Raw genomic sequence first — 12,747 nt, 5'->3', positions numbered from 1 at the left:
CATTACCTAAAGGAGGCTGCCTAAAGGGCGGTATTCCAACATTATAACAACCCCAGACACACTGACTGGCCAAGCATGTCTCTAAACCTAAACCCTGTTGAACACCTGTGGGGCATCCTCACACAGAAGGTGGAGGAGCACAAGGTCTCTAACATACACCAGCTCCGTGACCTCTTTATAGAAGAGTGGAAGAGCACTCTAGTGGCAACCTGTAAAGCTCTGCTGAATTCCATGCCTAAAAGGGGTACTACGGTGGAAAACCTATTTATTTTTAATGAACTGGTGCCAGAAAGTTAAAACAGATTTGTAAATTACTTCTATTAAAAAATCTTTACCCTTCCGGTACATATTAGCAGCTGTAGCTGTCACGCCCCCTCCCGTAGGCTTGCATTGAGGGGCGGAGGCGTGACGTCACACGCCGCCAGCCCTGCGGTCGACCATAATCAGACCCGGAGCGAACACGCTCCGGGCACTGATTACAAACGGGGTGCCGCGTGCATGATCCTGGGTGTCCCCAGCTGCGGGACTCCCGCGATCAGGCATCTTATCCCCTAACCTTTGGATAGGGGATAAGATGTGTAAGCACCGGAGTACCCCTTTAAGGACTCAGCAAATTTTAGTTTTTGCATTTTTGCTTTTTCCTCCTTCCCTTCTAAAAATCATAACACTTAAAATTTTGCACCTACAGACCCATATAAGGGCTTGTTTTTTGCGTCACCAATTGTACTTTGCAATGACATCACTTATTTTATAATAGAATCTGCGGCAAAACAAAAAAAATATATTTGTGGGAAATTAAAAACAAAACGTAATTTTGTAATGTTTGGGACTCCTGTTTCTACGCAGTTCAATATTTGGTAAAAATGACACCTTTATTCTGTAGGTCCATACGGTTACAAGGATAAACAATTTATATAGTTTTTATTTTATTTTAATACTTTAAAAAATGATAAACTACATGCAGCAAAATTAGTTAGTTTAAAATTGTCATCTTCTGACCCCTATAACTTTTTTTTTCTTACGTGTACGGGGTGGTATGAGGGCTCATCTGTATGCACCGTCATCTGTAATTTTTATCAGTACCATTTTTGTTTTGATGCAACTTTTTGATCGCTAGTTATCAATATTTGTATGGTATACTCTATGAAGTGAACAAAAATGCACAATAATAGTGCGGACATTTATGCACGCGGCGGAACCACATATGATTATTTTTATTCTTTATTACATTATTTTATTTAAAAAAGTGGGAAAAGGGGGGTGATTTAAACTTTTAATAGGGAAGGGGTTAATGAACTTTTATTTACATTTTTTTTTAATCTTTTTTTTTAGCCCCCCTAGGGGGCTAAAACATGCAATCTTCTGATTGCATACACTAACAAGTACACTAAACACTGATCAGTGTAACCGGCGCTCTACTGCTCAGGCATAGAGCTGTAGATCAGCGATCAGACAACAGAGAGACAGGTGAGGACCGTCCCGTCATCCAGTAAGCTGATCGGGACATCGTGATTTTGTCGTGATAGTCCCGATCAGCTCCGCTAAGCTGCCGGGATTCTTTTACTTTCCTTTTAGACTTTGATCGCCGCGTCTAAAAGGTTAATGCCGGGCATCAGCCCAATCGGCCATGCCCGGCATTAACCGTGGGTCCTGGCTATCCCAGGTTTATCCCAGTTTAAACCCGTTATACCGGACCAGGGCGTACAAGTATGCCCTGAGTCCTTAAGGATCGAGGATGCAGGGCATATGCATATGCTCTGCGTCGCCCTGCGTCCCCAAGAGGTTAAAGGGGTACTCTGGGGAAAACTTTTTATTTTTTTAATTAACTGGTGGCAGAAAGTTAAACAGATTTGTAAATTACTTCTATTAGAAAATCTTAATCCTTCCAGTACTTATTAGCTGCTGAATACTACAGAGGAAATTCTTTTCTTTTTGGAACACAGAACTCTTTCCTGACATCTATGTCCATTTTAAGAACTGCCCAGAGTAGGAGAAAATCCCCATAGCAAACATATGCTGCTCTGGACAGTTCCTAAAATGGACAGAGAGGTCAGCAGAGAGCACTGTGCTCGTGATGTCAGCAGAGAGCACTGTGTTCCAAAAAATAATTTCTCTTTAGTATTCAGCAGCTAATACGTACTGGAAGGATTACATTTTTTAATATTAGTAATTTACAAATCTGGCACCAGTTGATTTAAAAACTAACATTTTCCACCAGAGTACCCCTTTAATGGCTGATTGTTGAGTTATTTTGAGGGTACACAACATTAAACACTGCCCTACAGGTTGTGCACTCATTACTTTACATTGGAACGGTCTATCATTTCTTCAGTGCTGTCACATGAAAAGATATAACAAAATATTTACTAAAATGTGAGGGGTGTACTCACTTATGTGAGATACTGTACATGGTAAGTAATCCAAAAAACACTTTAGAATAATACAACACAAATTATTCCTATACCTTCCCTAAATATCATTTTAGAAGAGAATATATCAACTCCTGTCCACCCTGACTGAATAAATAATTGTCAGCAGTGGCTCTGATGCTTTAACTGGGCAAGATAGGCATTGTCAGATCACATCTATTAGAAGCTAAAAGGTAAAGAGGTTGTCTCACAATAAGAACAGATCTAAAGCAAATAGAAGATTTTACCAGGCAGAGTGTCTGGTGGCTATATAGGGGTCAGTATGTATTCTACATAATGTTCAGAGAGAGACCAATGAAATTCCTTACCTTCTTTGTGACCATTTATTGACATAACATTGCTTTCATCAGCCACTGTAACAAGAAATAATACATAAATATAATTATATTATTTCACATTTACACAGTTTAACATCTAATCTTCAAAACGTAGGATCATAAAAAAATAATTTGCTGTAAAATTGGTCATTATTAGATGTATATTTAAACCTCTTTACACATGATACCTAGATCACAAGATGTGGAAAATATGACTAGCTGAGGTTTTTGGAATGCTGAGTGAAATGGTTTTTATGTTTTTTTTTTTAGTCTACCATTTGCTGGGAACAGGAAGATATTTTGCTTGGATGTCTGATGATTTTCACATAAATCATTGAAAGATCTTTGCAAGTTTATTTCATGAAAGGCTGCTGGAATTTTTTTGCAATTGCAGTGGCTTTAAGCCATGTATAAGAGTTCTTCAAAGCATGGAAATAAGTCAGGCAAGGCATATCAATACGTCACAGCCACTGAACCATAATCCGCAGTCTTGAAAGTGGACAAGCCGTTGCTATTATTTATAGGTACAGCTAAAACTTTGACACTGGTGTACTTGGACTATGCATGGCCATGTGGAGAAAACAAAATAAATTCTGAAACGCACTGCTTCAGCATGTCTGACCAAGAACTTTCATCAGCTGTCTTCTGTAGATTAGACACATTCCTACATTTACAATGCTGTAACAAACTCATGTTGTCTGAACACAGAACTTTGGGAAGAAGCATATGTTTTTCCAAGACCAATAATAGAGAATATTCAGGAAATATGATACAATTATGCAGTGGAACGTCAGAGAAAAGGGAAGCTTTCATTTTCAAATAGGGAGGGATCTATAAATCCTAGTTGGTAGGGAAAAAAAAAACAGGGACTGTCATAAGGACTCAAGGTTTAGGCAGCAAGAAAAGGAGGACAAGTTTCCTTTTAAGGACTGGACTATGGGGGACATTTATCAAAGCATTTAGTATTTTTTTTTTTTTAAATTGTCGCAAAAAAGTTGCATGTGTGACTATTCTATTTTTTGTGTGACTATTTGATTGTGCAGTGCCCTAAGGAAAAAAAAAAATAAACTCAGGTAAGCAAAAAGTGATTTTTGACTTGCAGTGGTCAAAAGATTTATCAAGTGCGAAAGTCGCAAAAAAGTTGCATCAAATGAAAAAAACTACTACATTTACTCCAGCTCAGACATGGAGCAGAAAAAGCCACTACCAAAGCAAAAAATAAATAACAAATAATCGCTTATCTGAAAGAAATTTATCAACAGGCTGAAACCAGTTGATAAATAAGTCGCACATAAGCAAAAAAATTGTAAGAAAAAAAGAACTAAAAAAAGGAATACACAAGTAAACATTGATAAATGTCCCCCTATATGTTTTAAACTAAAATATTTTTTTTATACAATACATAAGGGTGCATGAGCGTAAATGTAGCAATTCCACTTAAAGGGGTACTCCGCAACTAGACATCTTCTCCCCTATCAAAAGGATAGGGGATAAGATGTCAGATTGCGGGGTTCCTGTCGCTGGGGACCCCCGGGATCTCGGCTGCAGCAGCCCGCATTCATTACTGCACAGAGCAAACTTGCTCTGTGCGTAATGACAGGCAATACAGGGTCCGGAGCATCGTTACGTCATGAATCCTCCCCTCGTGACATCACAGCCCACCCCTTAATGCAAGTCTATGGGGGTGGGCGTGGCAGCCGCCATGCCCCCTCCCATAGACTTGTATTGAGGGGGCAGGCAGTGACATCACAAGGAGGCGGAGCAGTGATGTAACGATGCTCGGGCCCCTATATTGCCCGTCATTACGCACAGAGAGAGTTTTTTCTGCGCAGTAATGAAAGCGGGCTGCAGCCGAGATCCCGGGGGTCCCCAGCGGTGGGAACCCCACAATCTGACATCTTATCCCCTGTAAAAAGGATAGGGGATAAGATGTCTAGGGGCGGAGTACCCCATTAACCACATAGGGACCCAGGTCGTACAGGTACGCCTTCGGCACCTGTTACTTAAGGACCAGGTGATCAGCAGGCACCCCGCGCAAATGCTAAGGGGGGGTCATCATACCCCCCCATGTCGGCAATCGGCGCAAATCGCAAGTGAATTCACACTTGCGATTTGCGCCTATTCTGGGTCATACGGGTCTATGGTGACCCGGAATATAAGGGGGATCGCGGTTGTCCAAGACACCTATGAGCCACCAGAAGGGATAGGAGTGAGGTGGCAGGGGTGCCACCCCTCCTATCCCTGCTATTGGGCGTCAAGACGCGATGACCAATAGCAGATCAGGGGGCGGGGGGAGTTAACTTTCGTTTTCCCCGTTCTGCCCACCCACAATAGGCGGGGCAGGACGGGGAAACCGGCAGGGACCGGGTACCGAAGTCCACTTACCCATCGGCGACGGCTGCGGGCTGCGACCGGGACGGGGATCGGCGGAAGAACAGGATGGCGATGCGACTCCCAGGATCCTACGGAAGCCGGTGAGTGGCCTAGCAACATCTGGAGGGCTACGGTCTGAGACAACTATACAGTGGTCTCTATACTGTAGCCCTCCAGATGTTGCAAAACTACAACTCCCAGCATGCTCAGACAGCTATATGCTGTGTGGGCATGCTGGGGTTTGCAGTTTTGCAACAGCTGGAGGGCTAGAGTTTGGAGATCACTGTGCAGTGATCCAACTGTGGCCCTCTAGATCTTGCAAAACTACAATTCCTAGCATGCCCACACAGTAGTTTGCTGTCTGGGCATGCTGGGATTTGTAGTTTTGCAACATCTGGAGGGCCACAGTTTGGAGGTCACTGTGCAGTGGTCTCTAAATGTAGCCCTCCAGATGTTGCAAAACTGCAAATCCCAGCATGCCCAAACAGCAAACAGTTGTCTCAGCATGCTGGGATATGTAGTTGCGTACCTCCAGCTGTTGCATAACTACATCTCCAAGCATGCCCTTCGGCGATCAGTACATGTTGGGAGTTGAAGTTTTGCAACAGCTGGAGGAACACTGGTTGGAAAATATTGAGTTAGATAACTGAAGGTTTTCCAACCAGTGTGCCTCCAAACATGCACGGTCTGTCAGTAATGCTGGGAGTTGTAGTTTTTAAACAGCTGGAGGTATGCCCCCCCCTCCTTGTGAATGTACAAGGTACATTCACACTGGCGGGTTTACAGTAATTTTTCTGCTTCGAGTTTGAGCTGCGGCAAATTTTTTGCCTCAGCGCAAACTCCTAGCGGGAAACTCACCATAAACGCCCGCCAGTGTGAATGTACCCTAAAAACACTACACTACACTAACACATAATAAAGGTTAAAACACTACATATACACCTCCTTACACGCCCCCCCCCCCCAATAAAAATGAAAAAATGTATTGTACGGCAGTGTTTCCAAAACCGAGACTCCAGCTGTTGCAAAACAACTCCTCCCAGCATTTCCGGACAGCCATTAGTCAAGAGGTCACCTGGATATTTCTTTTAATATTTAACTGTACTCAGGGCACAGTTTAGAATAAAAAACAAAACCAAAAAAACTATACTTACAGTATCATCACCCTGCCGTGCCCGCTATCTCAGTGTCAATCCCTATGTCAATCCCTATGTGTTCTTATGTATGCTTCCACACAAGGGCCTTACGGCTTAGCCAATCATTAGCTAAGGCGCAAAACTGCTGCAGTCACTGATTGGCTGACTGAGAAATTCCTTGCACAACACAGAAATAAGGAAGTGCAGAGAGGTGGGTGACAGACATGGAGACAGCGGCATGACAGGGGGTAAATTTTGCCCTCCCCCCCACATATAACCGCGCCCTGAACACAGTTATATAGAAAAGAAACTTAATATTCTGGATACCTCTTTAAATAGTTACTCACTAACAAAATAAATCCACAAATTAATCATAAAGTAGACTACTCATACTGTCATTGTACAACAGAGTTTTAAAGGGGTTATTGAGCTGTTAATACTATATTTGTTGGGGGTCTGGCAGCACCTGTCATTTGACTGGTTGAAGGGGCAATGGTACACATAGCCTCTTCAACATTTACCAGCACCTGTACCTGCCTCACTGTAGTATTAGTATTGGTAAAAGCAAAACAATGCAGTGTTGTTCTGTTCATATGGCATAGAGCCCCATTACCCACCAGAAGCCAAGAGTGTTGTCTGTTCAAGTGTGATATGTCAGGGTTTATGTTATGTTTACAATAGCCCACTGGAGACAGTACATACTGTAGTTTTATGGTTGTTATTTAATCTGCACACATCAGGCACAGCTTTCACTTCTCTATCACCCTGGTGAATCTCCCCAACTGTAAAGATCTATAGGTTTTTATTTTTTGTTGCATATGTAATTTATAATGTATCAAGATGTCTTCAAACTGGAAATGAGTAGAGTGTTTTGTGTCCAAGTCTCCTTATTTTCATACCAAATAGAAAGACATGATTGTGTTTAGCTCGGTAAGATATTATAATTTAATTTTCAACCACAGCAGATGGTACATTAAGAGTGGCATTTAGACATTTCCAGACTGTTTGCTGAGATTTCTTCTATGTTCAGAACACATTTATCCTTGTGACTTCCAAGACAAGTCACTGTATACCAACATTCACCGTCAATGGGATATGGTATTGCTATTCTGGACACCTGCACATCAAAATGTTCAATTATGATTTATCGAGAACTAATTCAGATGTTCTAAAAGAAAAAAAACTGTTGCCACAAAGAGTTTTTTCACCACCTTTTGAAAGATTAAAAAAAAAAAAAAAACATTAAATGAATATGTTTTATTACAGTTTGGCTACATATGCATAAGTATTACTGTGCTGTATCTTAATGTCACAGACACCAATGGTGGCTAATGGACCCCACTGACTACAATTGGGTCCATCAGATGCAGCACTATTTGTTTTTCCAGCAGACTCCACAACAGAAGTTCCTATTGGGCACTCCAATGTAGATTTGAACACAGCCCTTTAAGAATGCCAAATAAGTATATGTTTTATGAATGGCAGTTAATTAAAGGTTTGCTTTTTTAATTAGTTGTGTTTACTCTTTATTTTGCAGTTTTCTCCAATCCCAAGAAAAAAAAACTGAAAAAAAATACATAAATAAAAACCATGGGAAAGAAAATTATCCCTGAATAGTGCTACAGAATACTGTGCTTTAATAATACAAATGAAAAACTCATATATAAAAACAGGGACCAAGACCCAATTTGCAGGTTAGACAAACATCTTAATTTGATGAGCTACATATAAGCTAGGTCTGCTCAGTCTTTAGACCATAGAACTGGTAAGAGGAGCCCTAGCTGCTATAGTAAATCCTTACTTCTCAGATAATAAGCATTTCTGTGTAGATTTTGATGAGGTTAGTCTGTTTCCTATAAATTGGGATTAGGAACAAAAGAAGAATTAATGTGCGACAGGAAGCACCTAACAATTTCACAGTAAAATAAACCATTGCATAGTAGAAGACAGCTGCTGAACTGGCTCCATTTAGTCTGCAAGGTAATTCTAATGTTCATCATTTCTTATAAGAGACATTCCATATACACTGCTCCAAAAAATAAAGCAAACACTAAGATAACACATCCTGGATCTGAATGAAGGAACTTATCGTATGAAATACTTTCGTCTTTACATAGTTGAATGTGCTGACAACAAAATACACAAAAATTATCAATGGAAATCAAATTTATCAAATTTATCAACCCATGGAGGTCTGGATATGGAGTCACACTCAAAATCAAAGTGGAAAACCACACTACAGGCTGATCCAACTTTGATGTAATGTCCTTAAAACAAGTCAAAATGAGGCTCAGTATTGTGTGTGGCCTCCACGTGCCCGTGTGACCTCCCTACAATGCCTGGGCATGCTCCTGATGAAGAGGCGGATAGTCTCCTGAGGGATGTCCTCCCAGACCTGTACTAAAGTATCTGCCAACTCCTGGACAGTCTGTGGTGCAATGTGGCATTGGTGTATGGAGTGAGACATGATGTCCCAGATTGTGCTCAATCGGATTCAGGTCTGGGGATCCGTGTCTTGCTAATTGCCTGTAATTTCCACCTGTTGTTTTTTCCATTTGCACAACAGCATGTGAAATTGATTGTCGATCAGTGTTGCTTCCTGAGTGGACAGTGTGATTTCACAGAAGTGTGATTGACTTGGTGTTACATTGTGTTGTTTTAGTGATCCCTTTATTTTTTTTTTTGAGCAGTGTATGTATAACAGGGACTAAGCTAAAATAATAATAATAAAAATAATTAATAATAATAATACACATGTTGTGGAAGCAGAAAGCAACAAGGGTGCTACATTCTCCAAACCTTACCTTTTCTGTTTCATTTTATCCCTATTTTATTACAGAATCCCTAACTGTGGAGCTCAGGTATGATCCTAGTATTATGCAAAAACTTGACTTGCTGTAATAGTTTAGGTACCTTAACTGGTCAGAATAGCATGTGTAAGTTAGATTTAAGATCACAATAAGATACAAATAAAAGTGAATTTGTACAGTACTTAAGAGCAGAGGATCACAAGTAGAATGATAATTTTAAACCAGTCTTCTCCCACATCTGTGGCATTTAAATAACATGAAACATGGTATACATGTTACTTATATATCAACAACAAACATAGGATAGGTAATTTAACCCTAACCTACCCCCACTTGCAAGGGTCAGGGTTTTTGTTCAAAGTCCAATGCAAATCTATGGGAAATGTATGTTCCAGCATAACTTCCATATGGTTGGAGATATTATGATAATACTTGGTCGCATGTTACTTATATGTCAAACAAAAATATATAATAGTTAAAAACAAGCTCCGCTTTGCATCTCCTGGTGAATGCATCAGTCCGGCCACACCCTCCCTGTATTCCATGGGCCATCTTGCAAAGACATGCCCACCCTTTAAGCCACACCCCTTTTATTTTCCGCTTACAATATCTTTACCACAACGCATCCCTACATGAGGATGTGATATGAGGATTAGAAATGAGGATTAGATATGGGGATGTGATATGAAGAAGGGATATGAGGTCGGGATATGAGGATGGGATATGAAGATGGGATATGGGGACGGGATATGAGGACGGGCTATAGGGACGAGCTATAGGGACGAGCTATAGGGACGGGATATAGGGATGGGATATAGGGATGGGATATGAGGACGGGATAGGATAAGGGGATTTGGGGTCAGGATATGAGGAGGGGATATGGGGTAAGGATGTAGGGATGGTATATGGGACAAAAGCTTCTTCCTTTGTTGCTTTTCCTTCCCCACAAGGACATGGTATGAAAAACCGGGCAGCGCCGGGTAATCAGCTAGTTCATTATAAAAAGAAAAAGAGGACTTAAAGGGGTACCATAATCATCAAATATTATCCGCTATCCACAGCATTGTAAATTACTAGCAGATTGTTGGGGAACCAAACACTGGCAACCCAGTAATCCTGAGAAAGGGTTGCTTTCCATTCATTCTCTGTGATATGCCTCAGCAAGTAATTAGTTGAGTGGGCAGCTCCCGCACAAACTGGGCATCATAAAAAGCAGGAAGAATAAGAGAGCACCAAGGATTAGGACAGACCAGCAGAGGCAGGGGGTCAGGACAGGACAGTATGGTTTATATTTTTTGTAGCTCTCTGACCCACTTTTAAAAATGTTGTTTCCATAAAGCCCCTTTAACCATGACATGTCGAGGGGGGCTGAGAATTGAATTGATTTTAACACAGTGTTCACTCCAAGTCCGCATAGCACGCTGCAGGTGCATGCAGAGTTTACAGCTAAGGGCATAAGGTGACCTGAAAGGCACCATAACAAGATGCACTCATATACAGTGGAGTGAATTCACACTGGATTTTTATCTGTTTGTTCCTTTTTGTGTGAGGATTTAGAATAAAGTATTAGTTTTAGTACATGGGAAATAGGGTATTTTTGCACCGCCTCTGGAAATCTGCACATTCCATGCGTGGTCCAAATGTAGGGAAACCTTAGTAAATACCTTGGGAGAATTCCTTTCGGAAATCAAGACCCACAAAGAAAACTACACTCTACTCTTAGTAAATAAACCCCAATGGGTTGTAGAATTGGTAGCAGCACCACTGCTCTTCTGGCCTTAATAATAGTTTACACCATTATTAAATATGTGACCTGAGCAGATTACTTATTAATTTGCTATTTGCCATTTTACCCATGAGGAGACTTAGTAGGATGTATTTAGGTCATGAAACTAGGGTAAGTTTCTGGGATTGGGGCACTCTTATCAAGGCAGTATTCCTGTGCATCCCACTTGAATTAAAAAGAGTGGTGCCAGGGTAGTTGTGGGGTGAGCCAAGAAGTGTGTTACCAGCCCTGCCTATGGCTTTGTGAGAGACATAAGAGTTAATGTATGGAGGTAGGTGTGTTGTCCTTATGACCCATTAGTGGGGAGCTGCTGTGATTTTAATTTATTTCAACATGTATTATATTATTATTATTAAATATATGTTGTAGGATAAATTTACAACCTAAATCTAAGAAACAAAAGATCATTCATCTTCCTAAGCAAATGTATTAGTTGTGCACTTAAATATGATAAATATGGTTTTGGATACCAGTAATTTACCTGTTTTTTTTATGATTTGCCGTTAACACAGAATATATTATTTAGTTATCCATTTGAGTTGAAATATTCTATATTGGACTATCCCAGTATTTGTTAACACAAGTGCCTCAACCATTTTGTCACATATTATAGCCAAGGGAGTTGCCTTTTGGAGAACAATTGTTAGAATTTCTTTAGAAATAGAGTTCTAACAGAATGTCTTTTCTTCTTAGCTGACCATTGTCCTGCTTATTGATTGAAATAATGACACTTTTTTTCTAGCAGATGTTTGATATTTTTGTGTATTGACTTTGATTTATCTCTGTGCATGTTATCTGCAGTTCTAGGTTGTCTTTTAATCTTTCTATCACCTGCACAGTTTGTATGAGTTTGGTACGTGTCAATCATTCATCGGCTATAAAGAAAATGCATTTATTTCAGCTCTTTTATGCAACTAAACAACTTCTGGACTTTGGAAAGACATTCAGGTTGTTTAAGTGTAGTGCAAGAGACACAATCTTTAGATGCAGACCTGAGTTATATCTCAGGGACCCACTAAAAGAAAAAAAAGTTGAGTATGAAGCAGCTACAAAGATGTGGCTACAGGGAGAACAAACTGAAAAGTGTTTCCACTTTATATGAGTATATAACAATAGACTGTAAATTTAATATGATGTAAAAACAAGTTATGCACGAGTCTACCGCATTTCACCAGTTTTATAGTCAGTTTTACCCAGAAATACAGAATATGCTGTCAGTCAGTTCAGTGACTTTTTTTTAACAAAAATATATAGATAAGTAATCTGTCTATCTCAAAATGAGTAGCATTGTATGTAATATATGTTAAATGACAAAGCTGCTAAAGCTGGCCCCATATATGATTGCTTGGCAATACATTTGGTGACCAGTCAGGTCAACAATGTGTTTCAATCAGGTGGAGACATTCCTGGGAAACCCCTGTTGTGTGTGGGTAAGCATTAGCATTCTAAAAAATGCTTGCTGGAAGTCCTGCCATAAGAGTCAACATACTGGTCCAGGGCAGATAAATTGTTGTGTAATGACAGTTCCACCTGTGTCTGAATGGAGGACAAGGAAAGTGGGAGCTGCTTGTACTTATCGGTGGATCAGACGATATGCTCTACTGGTTGTCTATCTGGTCCATCCAGAGTCTGTTTGCCATGTGTGTGCCCTCACATACTGACTACTCACAATACCTCTTAAAAGCCTTATCAGAATGGTCTAGTTTGGGGGCAAATTGTCAAATCGTCTCTCCTGCTCCTCTCAGTCCAATGAAGCACTCCCTCTCAAATGTCTGACAAAATGTTTTTGAGTATGTCATAGAGGACAAAAAAATTACCTCTGAGAGCCTTTTTATGGGGCAGTGGGAGAAGCACTAATACACCCTAATGTGGTAAAAACCAGTGTCTAATCAGACC

At 40.4% G+C, this 12,747-nt stretch overlaps 1 protein-coding gene across 5 annotated transcripts in view; it reads right to left on the bottom strand.

Annotated features, from left to right (window-relative positions):
* Positions 1-12,747, bottom strand: part of PARD3B (par-3 family cell polarity regulator beta) — a 1,515,381-nt gene that overhangs the window by 826,537 nt on the left and 676,097 nt on the right. For all 5 annotated transcript variants that reach the window (XM_056536585.1, XM_056536586.1, XM_056536589.1 and 2 more), the window contains one exon: positions 2,738-2,782. In XM_056536585.1, coding sequence (XP_056392560.1) covers positions 2,738-2,782 — 45 coding nt within the window. The remainder of the gene's footprint in view (positions 1-2,737; positions 2,783-12,747) is intronic.

Source organism: Hyla sarda, chromosome 8, assembly GCF_029499605.1.
Source record: "Hyla sarda isolate aHylSar1 chromosome 8, aHylSar1.hap1, whole genome shotgun sequence".
NCBI classification, from domain to species: Eukaryota; Metazoa; Chordata; class Amphibia; order Anura; family Hylidae; genus Hyla; species Hyla sarda.
This window is presented reverse-complemented; position numbering and strand designations above follow the sequence as displayed.